Source organism: Sus scrofa, chromosome 15 (assembly GCF_000003025.6).
Source record: "Sus scrofa isolate TJ Tabasco breed Duroc chromosome 15, Sscrofa11.1, whole genome shotgun sequence".
Taxonomy (NCBI): domain Eukaryota; kingdom Metazoa; phylum Chordata; class Mammalia; order Artiodactyla; family Suidae; genus Sus; species Sus scrofa.
Window position 1 is genome coordinate 133,202,033 of NC_010457.5, and position 19,374 is coordinate 133,221,406.

The 19,374-nt window shown below is 39.6% G+C and overlaps 1 protein-coding gene across 9 annotated transcripts in view; it reads left to right on the top strand.

The window, feature by feature from the left end:
- Window positions 1–19,374, top strand: part of GIGYF2 (GRB10 interacting GYF protein 2) — a 132,670-nt gene that overhangs the window by 21,395 nt on the left and 91,901 nt on the right. For 8 of the 9 annotated variants that reach the window (XM_021075627.1, XM_021075631.1, XM_021075628.1 and 5 more), the window contains 3 exons: window positions 4,642–4,725; window positions 15,262–15,391; window positions 16,630–16,725. In XM_021075627.1, coding sequence (XP_020931286.1) covers window positions 4,685–4,725; window positions 15,262–15,391; window positions 16,630–16,725 — 267 coding nt within the window. In that variant the 5' untranslated portion in view covers window positions 4,642–4,684. Of the gene's footprint in view, window positions 1–4,641; window positions 4,726–15,261; window positions 15,392–16,629; window positions 16,726–19,374 lie in introns of those variants that run through there. The other variant, XM_021075633.1, reaches the window with a different exon arrangement.

Sequence of the window (19,374 nt, forward strand, 5' to 3'; positions counted from 1 at the left end):
CCAGTTTCCATTCCAAATAATTTATAATTCAGAGACATCATGTAAGACAGTTCTTCTAGTACATATAAATAAATCGAATTGGGCACATTTAAATTGATTTTGAAGAAGAAGTTTATAGAGTGTGGAATTCAGAATTAGAAATTATAATACTTTTTTTTTTTGGTCTTTTGTCTTTTCAGGGCCGAAATGAGACATATGGAAGTTTCCAGGCTAGGGGTGGAATTGGAGCTACAGCTGCCAGCCTACACCACAGCAATGCAGGATCTGAACTGTGTCTGTGACCTACACCACAGCTCACGGCAGCACCAGATTCTTAACGCACTGAGCAAGGCCAGGGATCAAACCTGCCTTCTCACGAATCCTAGTTGCATTGTTAACCACTCTGCCATGATGGGAACTCCTTTTAAGAGTTTAGGTATCTTCAACAGTCATAACTTTCAGATTTCCTGCTTTAATTCATAGGGGAGAATAAGCAGAACACCATTCTGGGTAATGTAGGTCTCTTTAGTTGATAATTAAATTGCTTGGATTATTATTTGGGTTCCCTGGCATGTGGAGGTTCCCTGGCCAGGGACTGAACCCGTGTGGAGGTTGTGGCCTGCACCATACTGTGGCAGTGCCTCATCCTTAACCCATTTTACCATAAGGGTGCTTCCTGTTATTTGGGTTCTTAAGAGTTCTCCAGAAAACTCTATGGTAGGATGTAATCTTATGGAGACCATGTTGTAAATGGTAGGTGGGTCCCCAGCTCGAGACATTAAACAAACTTCTTAGCTTTTAATGTTTCTGCTGTGTGGTGTTTGGCTCTACCTAAGGTTTATAGAGGATCGGAAGAGGTTTTCCTTTGTTCCTTCGGTGCTGCCTGCGTCCAGGGCCTTTCCTGTAACCCAAGCCTGCAGTTGGGCAGCTTATTGCCACACAATTCCAGGGGCTCCATTTGCATCCTTTGTGGCAGTGGCATTAGTGGAGTTTTGTATTTCCACAACTTGTGTAGCCTCTGGTAGTAATTTAAAGAGGAAAAAAATTAAATCTCTAGGAATGATTAGAGTATTTTCGCAGATATCAAATAATTCCATTCTTAATTAAGATTCACTTGGTTTATAAATTCAGTCTGATTCAAATGTTGACTGACTTTATTAATTCAGAGCTGTTTTTCAAAGGTCATAGTCCCATAGAGGTTTGAATATAAAACATTTGGCTGGGTGGGGTTTAAAGAGGCAAAAACACTCCTTCAGGATATTTTGTATTACAATAACATCTTGAGTTGTGGTCTCTTCAGGTCTGTTTGTTAGCCAGGTAGGTCCACATATTTTTTAAGGCACACTGAATTGATTTATGCTTATCTGGTTACCCAGCTGATTTGTAAGCAGAATGCTTGTCGTAATTTTCAGTGGACACCTTACCTGAGGTCTGATCATCGCTGCCATCATGGTACATCAGTTGTGATTTACCATAACTTAGCTGAATCGAATATGGATTAATTGTGAGATTCTTCATTTTATGTACTACTAAGGAAAAAATCATACTGTAAACTCTGGCACAGTTTTTTAATTGCTTAGGCTTTTTATTCTACTTTTTTGAAAAGAGTTCTTTTAACTTACTTAGCAAATAGGTCTAATTTTTGTATGTAGTATACATTTTGTACGTATATTAAAAGGAAAATAGGAATGAAATAAATTGGTTCAGATAGTCCTCAGATTTCTACACATTCAATCTGACTCTTCTAAATTGTGAAAAACTTAGAAGTCTAGGAATCTCTCTCCTCCTCTCTCGCCCCACCAGTGCAGTGTCCTGTCTTTAAGGGTATTATTGGTGATGAAACATTTCATAAGAGCGTGCTCCATTGTTCTCTCATCAATTTAAAATTCAGTGATTTGGTGCTAGTAATGTTCTTAAAAGCAGTCTAAGCTGTTTGAGTTTTTCTCGCATCTAAATACATCAGTGAGGCTGCGTGTGGACATGGGTTACCACGACAAGCTTATCTACATGCAGGTGTTTATTCCCCCCCCCCCCGTCTTAGGTTCTGTAAAGCACTTGCAGTCATCTCCTCCAGTGGTGAAAAGTTACTTCACTAATACCTGTTGCTGTATTTGCTTTCTTTTCTTTTGCCCAATATGTTTCAATTTAGAATCATAGCATAATCTTTTTGAAGGTGTTTTAAGCAGCACTTAAACTCAGGTACCAGGAGCAACACAGTTAAAGGATAACAAAATGAGCAGCTCTGACCAATTTTTACCCTTATGTAGACAATGACAGCTGTGACACGACTTCCATTGGGCCAGTAGCCCTTGTAGCAGTGCACCAATTAGGATGCATTCCAGGAGTTCCCGTCGTCATGGTTCAGCGCAGACAAATCTGGCTAGCATCCATGAGGGCGCAAGTTCAATTCCTGGCCTTGCTCAGTGGGTTAAGGATCTGGCACTGCTGTGGGCTGTGGTGTAGGTTGCAGATGAGGGTTGGATCTGGTGTTGCTGCGGCTGTGGTGTAGGCTGGCAGCTGTAGCTCCGATTTGACCCCTAGCCTGGGAACTTCCATATGTCATGGGTGCAGCCCTAAAAAGACAAAATAAAAAAGATGCATTCCAACTTCAGAGTATTTAAGCTGTGAAAAACTGTGTCTTGGGTTTTTGTTTTTGTTTTTGTTTTTGAATCATCACTTGCTCATGAGGTGAGGAGGGCACTAAGTTGATCTCAGCTTGAGTCTGGTGGGCATGCTTGTTTGGCCAGGGAAAAGGCCATCAGGGTTAGGTAAGAACATGGGACTCTCCCTGGAACCCACACGGTTAAACCCACCTGAAGAGGATGAAGAGGGCAGATAAATAGCAATGGATGTGGGCATATTTTCACTTTCTGTATTTTAGATCAATTTCTAGTTTATTGCTTTTTTTTTTGTGGTGTTTTTTTTTTTGGCCGTGCCCTTGGCATTTAAAATTCCCCAGGCCAGGGAGCGAACCTGCACCACAGGGACCCAAGCTGCTGTATTGACAGCACCACATCCTTAACCTGCTGCACCAGAACTCTAAGTTTATTGTTTTTATATCTTTTAAATGGCAGCCATCAAGGTGATAGATATCTTGGAGATAATTTACAGTGTGTTTATAATATTTACAGTATTTTCTGTTTTCTAAACTCTGGTATGTTCCCCCCCCCCAGCTTTATTGGGATGTGTAGTTGACATATAACGTTGTGTTGGTTTAAGGTATAAGATGTGTCGATTTGATACATTTATATATTGCAGAATGATTACCGCCATAAAATTAGCTGGCAGCTCCATCCCAGCACGTAATTACCATTTCCCTTTTTGTGAGAACATTTAAGGTTCTCTCAGCAACTGTCTTTTTTCTTTTTAGGGTGCACCCACGGCATATGGAAGTTCCCAGGCTATAGCTGCTAGCCTTTGCCACAGCCCCAGCAACATGGTATCCAGGCCTCATCTGCCATCTACACTACAGCTCATGGCAGCCCCAGATCCCCAACCCACCGAGCGAGGCCAGGGATTGAACCTCCATCCCCATGGATCCTGGTCGGATTCGTTTCTCCTGTGCCACTACAGGAACTCTCTCAGCAACTTCCAAGTATATAATATAGTATTACCAGCTATAACCACCATGCTGTTCATTAGATCTCCAGTGCTCGTTCACCTTATAACTGGAGTTTGTACTTTTGATCTCCCTGTTTCCCCCACCCTCCAGTCCCTGGTAGCCACCGCTCTACTTTCTGTTTTTATGAGGTTGCTTTTTAACAATTCCATAGATAAGTAATGTACAATATTTGTCTTTCCTGTCTGACTTATTTCACTTCAAGATTTGCTGTCTTAAAATTGCTTTTGAAATATCACTCATGAAATTGTTTAGCTTATTATTTTAACTTGATGGTCCAAGTTCATATTTAAAGAATCACTAGAGTATAAAAGTGCTAAGCAGAAGGTGGGGAGAGTTGTGGCAGAAGCCGTGAGATAGGGAAGCAGGGGGGTCCTTATTTTAAGAATGACTCTTTGGAGTTCCTGTCGTAGCTCAGTGGTTAACTAATCCAACTAGGAACCGTGTGGTTGCGGGTTCGATCCCTGGCCTCGCTCCATGGGTTAGGGATCTGGCGTTGCCGTGAGCTGTGGTGTAGGTCGCAGATGTGGCTTGGATCCCGCATTGCTGTGGCTGTGGTGTAGACTGGTGGCTACAGCTCTGATTGGACTCCTGGCCTGGGAACCTCCATCTGCCACGGGTGCCCCCCCCCCAGCCGAAAAAGAATGAATCTTTGTTACACCTCATGTGATGCAAGGAAGTAATGTATATTAAAATGTAAATCTGCTACCCGTCATTTCCTCTCTTGCTTGAAGGCTAAAAAAGGAAACCTTAATTTGGTCCCCAGTGCCCTGCATGGTCTGTTACCACCTGTCTCCCCAGCATCATAGAATACCATGCCTTCTTTCTCTACATAATCATGACAAGATGATTTGGAATGTAACTCATTTTACTCGCGTTTTACTTTGCCTGCTATGTTGTTATAAAATAGGGATTAAAAGATCTTATTCTAGTGACTGGTTGAGAGGAGCATAAGCAAAACGCACTCTCTAGTTGTACTTTCTGGGCTGGAATTCTCCATTTAATCTTGACCAACTGTATGGAAAAATTTTTCTCTTTAACAGGTTTCTCCACATTTAAAAATCTGATATAAACATACGGAAAAGAATGGCAGCGGAAACGCAGACCCTGAACTTTGGGCCTGAATGGTGAGTTTTCAGAATCTCATCTTGTTTGACATTGGTTCACTAGCACAGTAGTAAGGTACTTATACATGTGTTGGGGGGGTTTATAAAATATGCATGTTTTTGAGATTTTGCTTTATGTGCCCAGTTGAAAAAAATATATATAGCCAGCCTAGGAGTAAATTATGTACTAACAAATTTTTAAAAATCTTCCTGTTTTGGTTAGTCCCACCACCCTAGCAGATTATTTCCTTGTTTGAGCCCTTGTCTAGGTGAATATATAATTTTTTATAATTGTAACATTTTATGTGTATATCTTTTGTTCCACAGTGTTGTTTTGTGAGTGCTATTCATAGAGTCATTTGAAAAAAATGACTTTATTGAATTACTGAGTTTTTGTCTTATTGGTGGGCTAGGCAGGTGATCCATAGTTACACTGGCTGTTCACAGCCTATTAGGATTGGATTACCGTTTGCCACAATAACAATTAATCGACCTTTGAGTCTCTTACAGATATGTTTGGACCCCGAATATGGAATTCTCATGGAATTTTGAGATCCATCACACTGTAGTGTGACTTTTTCCCCCTCTTCTTCCTTTCCCCCCAAAGTTGGTGATTGAAGATCCTCTCATCAGTGGCGTGAATAATGATAGTTGGTTTTTCCATTCAAACCTTGAACCAGAGGCAGTATATATGATAGATAAATTGGAATAGTGTCTTAAACATTCTTGGTTGTTCAGGTGGTGGTGGTTTGATAAATGACGTAGACTTCCTGTAGTAACTACCTATCCTGAGCACTCGTATTAACTTATTATATGTGAATTTCTTTTTATATGTAATTACTCAGTTTTCTTGGCCCTTATAGCTAGCATTTGGAGACTGAGGAAAAAACACTATTTGAAGTTTTAAGAACTGATGCAACTTACATGCTTCGAGTTTATTTTGGAAATGCTGATATTACTAATTCTGTACCTGTTTTAGTTCTCATTTTATATTTAATTTTTTTATTATCAAATCAATATATACTTCTAGAAAAATTAGAAATTATAAGTAATCCAGAAGATAAAATCACCATAATTTTACCATCCATGGTAACCTCTATAAATAGGTTGGTATATCTTTCTAGGTAGTTTTATGTATGCTAATTTGTGTATGTGTACATTTATTTTCACAAAAATGGGATCATACTGTACATTCAGTTTTGTAACCTGCATTAAAAAAATATCAAAAATATCTTTTAATCAATAAATGTTTTCTATTATCTTAAGTGGTTTCATTGTATGGATGTACCATCATTTATTTAACTAGTTTTTTAGATGTAGCATATATAGGCTGTTCTCAGTTTTTCGTTATTATAAAAATATTTTTGAAAAATATTTTTGAAGGACTTTACTCACATCTTATCAGGTGGATTTAAATTCATATAGCTCATTGTAAACCATTTTGTATGCAGCTCTTTTGTCTTCATCTAGAATTTGTAACTGCTGTGCTTTTGTATTTACATACTCTCATGTCTCTTTCTTTGGAAAAACATGATTAAAATTGTCAGCTAATTTAAGGAAGTTTTTTTTTCCTTCCAGTATCCCTCTATTAAGAGATAACAAAGAGGGACAGTGCCAGGAATGTAGCTGAAACACAAGGGAAAAACCCACAATTGGTGATGTTCTAGAGTCAGTACACATTTAACTTGATGCTCACTGGGTTGACAGCTGGCCAGGGGACTGTGAGTAAAGTTTTGTTGGAACACTGCCACTCATTTGTTTCCATCTCACCTGGCTGCTTTCACACTGTAGTGGCAAGGTTGAGAAGTTACAAAGATGCCGTCTGGCTCACAAAGCTTAAATATTTACTCTCTGGCCATTTACAGAAAAAAGTTTGCTGGCCCCTGCCCTAACCATGGGCTCCCAAAGTCATTTATGTTTGTTTTTGACCCAGTCTATCAGTAGCCTCTTACATGTCCTTTTTTAGTACTCTGAAATTTTGTTTGATGGGGAGATATTTACAATATACTTACCGTATTTACAGTAATTTATACACGAGTTGAATTGAGGTGAGTTTAGCAGAGTAAAGATACCAGTCCCATGCTTAAGCAGTAGCTTTCCCTAATTATATCTCTGTTACTCTGCAGGCATTAGAATTTAGGAGTCTTCCCTTAGTCACCTGAAATGCTGGCAAACTGAGGAGCGGAGGTCTCAGTAGGGACACTGCCTTTTTTACATCATGTATCAAAATTTCTTCTGGCAAAGAGAAGAACCCTTAAGTAACTCAGGTGACCCTGATCTAGGAAGGTGCATTATGAATAGAGACAGCTTCTGAGGAAAAATCACTATTTGAAGTTTTAAGAACTGATGCAACTTACATGCTCCGAGTTTATTTTGGAAATGCTGATATTACTAATTCTGTACCTGTTTTAGTTTGGAGACAGCTTTTTTCTGCATGTAACATTGCAGTCATTGTGAAACTTCGGAATAATTTAAGAATCTAAGAACAGAGTGATTACACTGAATCATTGTGTAACTGAACCATACAGAAACATTTAGTGATACTATATTCCTTTTACTAAGATAATCATTTTCATAATGATAAGAAGCATAATGTTCAGTAAGAGATGGATAACATGAGATTTATGTGATAGTAGTGAAGATGAGAGAGTGCTGAAAATTGTGTAGGAACAGACCATGAATGATCATGAGCGTGGAATTTTTTATTTTTATTTTTTGCTTTTTAGGGCTGGACTGGAAGCATATGGAAGTTCTCAGGCTAGGGGTCGAATCAGAGCTGTAGCTGCTGGCTTACACCACAGCCATGTCATCGCAAGGTCTGAACTGCATCTGCAGTCTACACCACAGCTCATAGCAATGCTGGATCCTTAACCCACTGAGTGAGGCCAGGGATCGAACCTGCACCCTCACGGATATTAGTCGGGTTCGTTTCCACTGTGTCACAGCGGGTACTCCTATAAGCATGGAATTTTTAAGGTAGGTCTCTTGAGTCATTATGTGTCTTAGCTTATCTTTATATTTAAAGTAATATATTACACAATTACCAAGCAAGTTTAAAAAAGAATGTGATAAGTTTAATGGAGGAGGAAATCCTTTTTAGGTATAAAACAAAGAGTCGCTTTAAGTCTTTACTCAAATGTTACCACCTTATATATTTTCTGACCATTCATATAACACCCTTCCCCTCACTCCCCACCTCCTTTCCTTTTAAAATTTTCTCTTCGTGTTCTATATAAAAATAATATGCCAAATATTTTACTTATTTTCTTTATTATTTATATCCCATCCTCCAGACCCTACTAGACTGTGCGCTCCTTTGAGGGCAAGAACTTTGGTCTTGCTTTTTGTATAGTTTGTTCACTGCTGTATTGCCAGTGCCTAGCATATAGTAGGTACTCAATAAATACTTGTTAAATGAATGAGTGGATTGTTGGAAAGTAAAGTCGTTTGATGTTTTGCTGTTGTCAAATGTAGTTCTCTTTGCATTGCTGATTATTTCCTTTGAAATAATATCTTGGAAGTGGCAGTATTAAATCAAAAGTGTAAGTTTTAAGGCTTTGGATGATATATGGACACATTGAGCACAAGAAGGACTGTATGAATTTAATTCCCATCCCCTGCCTGCTTATTTCACTCTTGACGAAACACTAAGTACTACCTTGAAGAAATATTTTTTTTTTAATTCCAAATCTGGTAGATTTAGGTTTTTAAGAATTTTTTTTTGTTCTTAGTCCCAGTAACAAAATAATTCACGCTCATTCCAGAAAACCTTGGAGGAGGCGTTAGTACGAAAGGAAAAAGAAGGTTTAAGTCGTTCTTAATCCTGCCACCCTAAGAACCATTGTGAACATTTTAGTTTGTATCCACCTGTTCTTTTTTCCTTTGCAAATGTTTGTGTAGGTACTTCAAGACATTTTTAAAAAGCAATACAAATTCATTATACTTTTTTTAAAAATACTTGTTTTATTTGGGGGCTTAAACCTTTTTTTATTTTGAGGATCCAGAATCTATTCAGATAAGTTTAGATAGTAAAGGAACTTACAGGCAGTGAATACTGGCAGACAGCTACTTGGCTTTATGGGGAAGGAGCCCAGGAACCTCCTTTAGGGTTTCTTCTGTCTCATTTCCATGGCCTAAAGGAAGCCTTCTCAGGTCTTTCCTTGCAAATGTGAGTGAGGCGCTTGTGTTTTCCCCAAAGCACTTGTTTAGACCTGTGTTAAAGCAGTTATGACCTCGTGCTCTGTCTCTTTATGTGTTTACCTTACTCAGAAAAGAACTAATTCCGTTAAGAAGGGCACAGTATTTCTCAGTTTTGGCAAGCCGGTTGTTTAGCTTAGTGTGGGCACTGAGTAAGAGTGGAATGATTCAAGTCTTATGGTGCGGCGGTGGAGGCAAGAGAATTCAAACCTGAGATTGCTAGGTCACCGTTCATAATCTCTTGTGGAATTATGGACAAAACGAGGGACATTCTGGAGGATGGGATGCATTAATAGTCCCAGTTTTCAAAAAGTGAAAGATAACTATGTGATCCAAAGGGACAGTAAATTAGATGTATTTTAGAATATTGAGAGTTGTTTAGAAAACATTTTGTGGAGTGACTCCTATGTTTTATGTCTTGGGTTAGATGCTGAGGCAACAAGGATGAAGCACATGGATGGTGCCTACTTTTGAATTATTTATGTCGCGGGGAAGCCGGCCCTAAATAACTTCACTATAATGTCAGTGCTGTAAAGGGAGTATAGTGAATATCCCAGCACGGGATATTCAGCTGCTTATTCGATGCCTATAGGCATCTCATCCTTCATGGTTTTCCAGACTGAGCTCATGAGTTTTGCCCTTTTAAATTTCTTCTTCTATCTTAATACTGCAGCGGGCCTATTTGCTTAAACCAGAAGTCTTGGAGTTATCGTGGATATTTTCTTTGACTTGTGTATCCCTGTATCTCGTCCATCACAATGTTGTGTAGTTCTACATCCAGAACATCTCTTGAATCCATTCATTCCTCTCCATCCTCAGAGCCTCCACCCTAGTGTGAGCCACCATCGACTCTGACATGCACTGTTGCAGCAGTGACCTTCTGAGGTTTCCTGGCTTCCATTCTGTTCTTCAGTTTGCTCTCCCCACAGCAACCAGAGTAATACTACAATGTACATTAGATCAAGTTTTCTCCAAAATCCTTCACCAGCTACCTATTTGTATGACTGTTTATTAGCTTTTTCTTCCACTAGCCACATAGTTCCATGAACACTGGGTGGGTACTGTTGTGTAGCCAAGGCGCCGAGGCTCTCGATCTTTCTCTCCTTTCCCTCCTACTCCTCTCTTTCCAACACCCCCCCTCCCCCGTCCTCCTTATTCTGTGTCTTCTTTTCCTTCTCTTTTCCACTGAACCTCTCGACTTCCAGGCAGTGCCCACCACACCCCAAGTAAAAATGATGAGAAAAAAATTTTCCAGACAGCAGAAAGAGTGTGTGTAAAGAAAGATGGTGACAAACTGTAGGTTAAAGAGGGGATTCCAGGACTTTGGCCTTTGCTGTGCAGTGTGGGAGAAGAGCTTGCAGGCAGCCCTTCTTTGTTAAGAATCTTTGGGTTTTATTTGATTATCATGTGCCAATGAATTGCTGATCAGGGAGCATTTAGATTTGCAGTGGAAATAAATAGCTGGTAGTGTGGAGGAGGATGGAGATGAGACTAGTTAGGTCGCTGAGGATGCTGTGTAAATAAAAGCCTGAGCAGTAATGGATTAGGGGATGGTTTGAGAGCTCTAGGATTTAGCACTAGTGGGATGTGGTAGTTGCCTGTGGGAGAGATGGTTAGAAGGTGAGGAGTCAAGGATGGTTCCTACACTCTTAATCCAGTGGCTGAGTCGATGGTGGTGTCCTTATCTGACTTTGGGAACACAGGTGATGAAAGAGGTTGGGATGAATCAATCGACGAGTAAGGTTTTGGGTGTGTTAAACCTGAAGGGTTGTGAGTGGTTGAATTTGAAAACCTTACTCTCCGGGGGAGAGTTCAGAATTGGAATGGAGAATGGCTAGCTTGCACCGAAGTGCTTTTTCATTCCTGCAGCTTCACACATCTATATTGACGTTCTCAATTTTATAAGCTGCAGTCTGGATTTTGGGCAGCAGTTAACAAGTGAGGCTTGTTGGGGTATCATGGGTAACACTGGGCCTAGTGTTGAGTTTATTGAACTTTGCTGGAGCAGTGGAAGGGTCGTGGAGAAGCCAGGTTGCACTGCGATTTGAAGTGATTGGTGAGTGAGGATGTGGAGATGCCTTTGAAATGAAGAGAAAAGATGAATAGCGCTGCATACCTAGAGGGGGATGCTGCATGAGAAGAGTTTTAAAGAAATGACAGTAAGATTTAGAGACTGAGGAGAGCAATCAGGGAAGGACTGACGTTCTAGACGAGAAGGTTGTATGGGGCAAGATCAGAGTTAAAGATGGCTGGGTTTTTAGGGAAGGGCATATATTTTAGCTTTTCCAAATATCTATAGATGAAGAAGGACTTGGAACAGGCTTTGTTAATTGAGTAGAGCCCCAGCCAATATCCTAATTCAGGCTGCTGTTTTCTCTTGGTTTGAATTATTCTCAGCTTGCCTTGGCCTGTTCTCTTCATAGTAGTGGAGCAATCTCTTGAGTGTGCATTCTGGTCATGTTATTCTTAATAGGTCTGGTGCCTGTACGAAGTGTTCCGTCCCACGCGTGGAAAGCCCTTCGGGGTGGTGGCTGGGTTAGAAGCCTTGTGGGGAGCAGATGAAGAAATTAGGGATGATGGGCCATGAGAAGGAAGGTCTCTGGTGAGAGGTAGTAACTATTTGCAAATACTGAAGTGATTGTCACTTGGAAGAGATGTGCCCTCTAGTGGTAGAAACTATCGGGGGACATATTGACTATAAGAAAGATGTTTAAAAATAATTTCTAATACAAATGTATAGATATTTAAGAATTAATCTTTGACAGAGTTGACTGGCTATTTTAGATAAAAAATTGGGACCTCACTTTTAGAAAGATTTTGGTCTTTTTAGTTGTAAAAACCTTGTTTTGGACTCTTTGCTGGCTATGATTGTGGGCAAATTGCTTAACCCCTTGGCTTTGTTTTTCTCATCTGTTGTATTGGGAGTATCATGAAACTTGAATGAGGAAATGTATGTGCAAAATTCCTAGCTTCAGTTCTCAGCGGATATTCGTTCCACTTTTTCAGGAAAGAGCCGAAATGTACATGAATTCAGTGTGAACGAGCACACTGGAAGGTCCCTCAGAAGTGGCTGGATCACGCCTTCGTGGGCATGTTGTTCTTACTGGCTTGTTTTAACCTGTTTTATAGGAGTTGAACCCAATGACCTCTGAGTCCAAGAATAGTTGGAAAGAAACCAACCTAGTAGCAGTGAACACTCCAGTGGCACCCAGATTGTGGTTTTAATACAAACTAAAGAGAATCAGGCTTCTTGTGTGAAATGGTTGATTCTCAATCTGAGGCAAGAAATACAGTAGCTGACTCTGGAACATTTGACATACTAGATAAAAAAGAAGCTGTTAAAGACTGCTAACATTGTATCAGAAGGACTTGGGAGCCAACCTGAAGCTTTCCCACTGTCAAAAATGAGAGTTTAAATAGTGTTAAGAATAATTGCAGTGAACTGAAATATCTTAATAAAAATAATTTGTTGTTATTGGAGGATGTTAGTGAATCAGGTCATTATTTTGAAAACTAATAGATGAAAAGGTAGAATGAAGGCCTTTTCCTTCCTTTCCTGTTTGATCCATATCCTATTAGGTAACAATACCAAATAGTCTAAGAGGGAAGTTTCCCTTTGTAGAACTACTCCAGCTAGTAAATAAAGAAGCAATGTTGAGTGAACTCACGTTGTAACCTTAGTGAACTTAGAGATCTAAGCGCTGGCTGTAGGGACCGCCTAACCTCACAAAGCCAGGCAGTCTGTGCCTCCTGATGGACTGACACATCACCACATGGAAGGAGTCTTGCCAGATCTGATCAGGTTTCTACATCCAGCTGCCAGTTTACATGAAGGGCTGAGAACAGAAATGTGTGAAACTCTTATCACAGGGATAAACTCAATGAAATCCAAACTTAGAAGAAAAATCCTTATCTTTTAGAGATGATATTCTGAAATATTTATAGATGAAATTATAACTTTTCTTCAGAAGATTTCCATTGAAAATCCTGAAAATAACTTCCTTCAAAAACCTGGAAAGCTGAAGATTTCTTTCAAAATAATATCAAAGCAGGTTGAGATGGGGCTGTAGAAGGAGCAGGATGGATTGGGGACTGGGTGGTGGGTACATGGGAGTTATGTTCTTCTTGGTACTTTTATATATGTTCAAAAGTGTCCATAACACATTACAGTATAATTGGAAAGAGAAATATTGAGGGGAAAAAACCTTACAGATCTTACTTCAATACATATTCATGTTTTTTCTTGGTATTGCTTTCTTCATGTAAACACATTTTATATACTTACTATGTATATACTATTTTTTCTGCCATTTTCAAATAATATGCAAGTATTTCCTTTGCTTGGCCTTCATATTTTTTAGTGTATAATTTGTAGGACATTCCCCTCTTTGTTTTTGTGAATAAAGCTTAGCAGTTTTGAAGATACATTTTAATACTTCCATTGAATTTTCCTTTGGGCTAAACTGCTGAATTACAGTAGCTTAGTTCCTTTTGCCTTTATTGTCAATTACCCAATTTATAGAGCTGTGGGCTACTCTCAGATAATTGGCTACTCCTAATGGTTGTTTTCCCACTTGCCGTTTGACACAGAGCTTTTTTTTTTTTTGTTTTGTTTTGTTTTTTTTTTTTGCTGAGGTTCTTCCCCCACTTCTTTTTTAAATATAAAAACCATCTTATTATAAAATACTCTTTTTTCTCTAGTTCCATTCCTCAGAGGCAACTGCTGTCATCAGCTCAGAGTATATTTTCACTTTTTTCTTCTTAGCAGTAAATGTGGCTTTTACATTTTTTCTCCTTGTACTTTTTTCACTGCATTTTCAGATTCTCTACATTGATCATTAATTCTCATTCAAAGTGAATTTGAGGAGTTCCCTGATGACCAAGCGGTTAAGGATCTAGCTTTGTCACTGCTGTGGTATGGGTTTGTTCCCTGACTTGGGAACTTCTGCATGCCAACTTCTGTGGCCAAAAAAATGAATTATGAAATATCATGGGCAAATAAAATAAATTGTAGCAAGCATCCACATACTCATCACTAATGTGAGAAAAAAAAATTGCTAATACAATTTTTTTTCTTTCCTTTTTGTCTGGACTTTTGGCATGCAGAAGTTCCTGGGCCAGGGATCGAACCTGTACCGCAGTAGTGACGCAGGCTGCTAGAGTGATGCTGGATCCTTAACTCACTGAACCACAGGGAAACTCCTGCCAATATAATTAAAGCAGCTTTAATTTGCTTGCAGATAGAACCTTATCCTGAATTTTGTATTTGTCAATTCAGGTTTAACATTTAGGCTTTTAGTGTATTTTTGTTTTTTGTTTTGTGTTTTGTTTTTTGGTCTTTTTAGGGCCGCATGCATAGCATATGGAGGTTCCCAGGCTAGGGGTCTAATTGGAGCTGTTGCTGCCAGCCTATGCCAGAGCCACAGCAACACGGGATTGGAGCCTTGTCTGCGACCTACACCACAGCTCATGGCAACACCGGATTCTTAACCCGGTGAGCAAGGCCAGGGATCGAACCTGCAACTTCATGGTTCCTAGTCGGATTTGTTTCCGCTGCACCACAACGGGAACTCCGCTTTTGATGTATTTTTGTATGTGTCCTTAAATAACATGAACTATTTGTAGTTTGTATGTATTATATAAAAGTATCATCTTTTTTATAAGCTTCTGATTTTGCTTTTTCTTTTGTTTAGCCTACTTTGTTGAATATTTTGTTAAATATTAGGATATCATTCTTTGAAGTGGCTGTTCCAGTTTATAATCCCACAAACACTACTTAAAAAACTTCTATTATTTTACATCCTTACCAACCACTGTTACTGTTAGATTTATTAATGTTTACTACATCTAGTGGGTGTAAGGTGTTATCTCACTTTTGTTTTAATTATATGTTGCCGTTATAGTTTGGCAAAAGGTGTCCCCTCCTCACCCTGTAAGCTTCTCAGGGACGTGCCACGATACCTGTTAAGGAGTTCCCACATGGTTGTCTAGTTATTTCTGTTTTCTTTCCTTGCTTTTTTTTTTTTTAAATTGATTTTCATTTTTTTCCATTACACTTGGTTTACAGAGTTCTGTCAGTTTTCTCTTGTACAGCAAGGTGACGCAGTCACACATACACATATACACATTCCTTTTTCTCCTATTATCATGCTTCACCATAAGTGCCTAGATACAGTTCCCAGTGCTACTACAGCAGGTTGTATGAGAGCTAAAATCTTGGATACCTTGAGATAATGGGATGTCTTTCTTTTCTTATAAAGAACTAAAATGAAAATGTTTATTATATACTGTATGAAAATAAAAAATCCTTCCTGCTGGAATATTTGACGCTTCATTTTTATGTTCTGTTTCTTCTTCTAGGCTCCGAGCTCTGTCCAGTGGTGGGAGTGTTACATCCCCTCCTCTTTCTCCAGCATTGCCCAAGTATAAATTAGCAGACTACCGTTATGGCAGAGAAGAAATGTTAGCACTTTTCCTTAAAGACAACAAGGTAAGAAAGTAGGAAAGAGTTCAGAATTATGAATGAGACATGAGGGTATGTGCAGTTACGTGTCGATATGTGAAGTAGCCGATACGTGAAGTAGCCGTGTTTTTTCTCTTTACCATAACATCTCTCCTCTGAAACCTGCAGTAGTTCACAGAGGCTCTTCTAAATGTTATGCACTCTTTAAAAAAAAGATTAAAAAATATTAAAAAAAAAAAAAAAAAAAAAAAGGAATTCCCATCATGGCTTAACAGTAACGAACCCAACTGGTATCCACGATGTGGGTTTGATCCCTGGCCTTGCTCACTGGATTAAGGATCCGGTGTTGCTGTGAGCTGTGATGTAGGTCACAGGCACGGCTCAGTTCCCGAGTTGCTGTGGCAGTGGTGTAGGCTGGCAGCTGTAGCTCCGATTCGACCCCTAGCCTGGGAACTTCCAGATGGCGCGGGTGCAGCCTTAAAAAGACCAAAAACAAAAACAGAAGAAAAAACCATACATGTTATGCACTCCTTATTTTTTAGAAAAGACCTAAGATTTTGTTGTAGGTATAGAAAGCTTCATGGAAACTGGAGAGTAGTCAGGACTTAATACTTTATCTAACTTTCCAAATTTAATACTTGATCTAATTTCCTCTTAACCTCTGTTTCTATCCCAGACTGATAGCTGAGAAAGGAAAAAATTTTCCCTTCTCTTATTCCATCTCACACTTTTCCAAGTTATAATGTAGGAGTGAGAAGGGCATATATTTCTTTTACCCTTTCTTTTTGAGTTAGATATAAAATTTTTAGTGGGGAGAAAAATCTTAAAATGAGACACTTATAAATGATCATAACTCAAGCAGAATTTAGTACACTTTTGTTATCTGACTAGTGAGAGCTAACAGTTTCTAATTTTTAAAGTAGCCTTTGTTTTTAATTTTATTAACAGATTAAGAATCAAATTGTAGTGATGGGTGCTAAAGACCACCACAATTGCTTGTAAAACTTCCTTATCACCTTGTGCTTTGAGTAAAATGTGTACTTTGGAATACCGGTAATCTGATGGGAGGACAGGGAAAGTGACTGAAATTTTTAATATTTGACCCTTTCAGAATATTTAAGTGCCGCCAAAGCTGATTGTGGCTGAATAAGCTTTAATCCATTTTTATAATCATCAACAACAGAAAAACCAAAGAATATTTTCTTGTTTTATCTTATCATTGGAGTGATAGCATTAATCTCACGGTCGTGTGTTTGGTCAAACAGATACCTTCAGACCTTCTGGATAAAGAATTTCTGCCTATCCTACAGGAGGAGCCCCTGCCGCCGTTGGCTCTTGTACCCTTTACAGAAGAAGAACAGGTTTGTGCTTAGCTTTTTGAGCCTTAGGTCAAACTCTTGTTTTTTCCCACGGAGACTTGAAAATAGGAAGTCCTCCTTGAGCTCTAAGGAGTATCCTGCATTCCCCAGGCCTGCTTCCTTCTTACTCTTTTCTTGGCATGTGGATGCCTCGCCCCCTCCCCCCCTTCTTTTTTGTTTTGGCTGCACCTGTAGCATATGAAAATTCCTGGGCCAGGGGATTGAACCTACACCACAGCAGTGACGCAAGCCACTGCAGTAACAACACCAGATGCTTAACCCACTGCTCCAAAAGAGAACTCCTCAAGGCACTTGAGTTGCACCTGCAGCATATGGAAGTTCACAGGCTAGGGGTTGAATCAGAGCCGCAGCTGCTGGCCTACGCCACAGCTGTGGCAATGCCAGATCCCAGCCTTGTCTGCAACCTAAACTACAGCTCACAGCAATGCCGGATCCTTAACCCACGAGTGAGGCCAGGATTGAACCAGAGTCCTCATGGATACTAGTTGGGTTCGTTACCTCTGAGCCACAACTGGAACTCCATGGATGCCTCTCTTAGTTGACTAGATTGTGCTTTAGATCTGAAGCTTGTGAGTAATATGTAGAGATAAGGAAGTGTTTATAACTTACTCAAGTAGAAAGGAAGGGTTATTTTGGGGGGAGAACTTTTCAGAAACATGTAATTTTTCAGAAGTAGTTGGTAAAACCTGATTTCTCCCTAGTTCTTTCCAGTTCTTAGCATTAATGGAAAATGTAGATCTTTAACTCAAAGTGTGCTTAATTAAAATGTGCTTTTCTGTCACCAGTTTTTTTTTTTTTTTTTGAGTTTTGTTTTGTTTTGCCATTTCTTGAGCCGCTCCCGCGGCATGTGGAGGCTCCCAGGCTAGGGGTCTATTCGGAGCTATAGCTGCCAGCCTACGCCAGAGCCACAGCAACGCGGGATCCGAGCCCCGAGCCGCGTCTGCGACCTACACCACAGCTCACGGCAACGCCGGATCGTTAACCCACTGAGCAAGGGCAGGGACCGAACCCTCGACCTCATGGTTCCTAGTCGGATTCGTTAACCACTGCGCCACGGCGGGAACTCCTCACCAGTTTTTTTAATGACATTGTGAAAAAGAGTTTGGGGCTGGAAAGTAGCAGATTTTGTGTTTGTCCTTTTATAGTGTACTGTGTCAATAGACAAATAATAAGAGTTTCTGATTTCAAGGAACTGTGGTGATTGTGTTAAAATGGAGAAATAAGAGCTTTGTTGGAATGTTGGAATGCCACTCTTTTTTTAACTCAATGAATTTAATTGCATTTATAGTTGTTCAGTGATTGTCACAACCCAGTTTTAGAGCATTTCCATCCCAAACCCCCCGTCCATCCCCCTCACCCCCCAACCTGTCTCCTTTGGAAACCATAAGCTTTTCAAAGTCTGTGAGTCGGTATCTGTTCTGCAAAGTACATTGTATCCTTTTTTTTTTGATTCCACATATAAGTGATAGCATATGACATTGGTGTCTCTCTGTCTGACTAACTTCACTTAGCATAGTAATTTCTAGGTCCATCCATGTTTCTGCAAATGCCATTATTTCTTTCTTTTTTATTCTTTATTTTTACGTGTATTAAACACTACTTTTTATATTTATTTATTTATTTAAATTTGTCTCTTTTTTTGCGGGGGGCACACCTGAGGCATATGGAGGTTCCCAGGCTAGGGGTCAAATTGGAGCTGTAGCTGCCGGCCTACACCACAGCCACAGCAACGCAAGATCCAAGCCGCATCTGTAAACTACGCCACAGCTCACAGCAACGCCAAATCCTTAAGGCACTCATCAAGGCCAGGTTGAACCCACAACCTCATGTTTCCTAGTTGGATTCGTTTCCACTGAGCCATGGTGGGAACTCCTTTTTTTTTTTTTTTTTTTTTTTTTTAGTAATTTTTACAGTGTTCTGTCAATTTTCTACTGAACAGCAAAGTGACCCAGTCACACTTACATATATACATTTTTTTTCTCACATTATCCTCCATTGTGCTACATCATGAGTGACTAGATATAGTTCCTAGTGGTATACAGCCAGATCTCATTGCTGATCCACTCCAAAGGCAATAGTTTCCATCTGTTAACCCCTGATTCCCAGTCCACCCCACTCCCTCCATCTCCTCCTTGGCAACCACAAGTCTGTTCTCCAAATCCATGAGTTTCTTTTCCGTGGAAAGGTTTACTTGTTCTATATTAGATTCCAGATATAAGTGATATCATATGATATTTGTCTTTCTCTTTCTGACTTACTTCACTTAGTGTGAGAGTCTCTAGTTCCATCCATGTTGCTGCAAATGGCATTAGTTTGTTCTTTTTTATGGCTGAGTATATCACATCTTAATCCATTCATCTTTTGATGGACATTTTTAGGTTGCTTCCATGTCTTAGCTATTGTGAATAGTGCTACAGTGAACATATGGGTGCATGTATCTTTTTCAAGGAAAGTTTTGTTTGGATATATGCCCAAGAGTGGCATTGCAGGGTTCATCTGGTAGTTCTATGTTTAGTTTTCTGAGGTACCTCCATTTTGTTTTCCGTAGTGGTCATACCGATTTATATTCCCACCAACAGTGTAGGAGGGTTCCCTTTTCTCCATACCCTCTCCAGCATTTCTTTCCTTTTT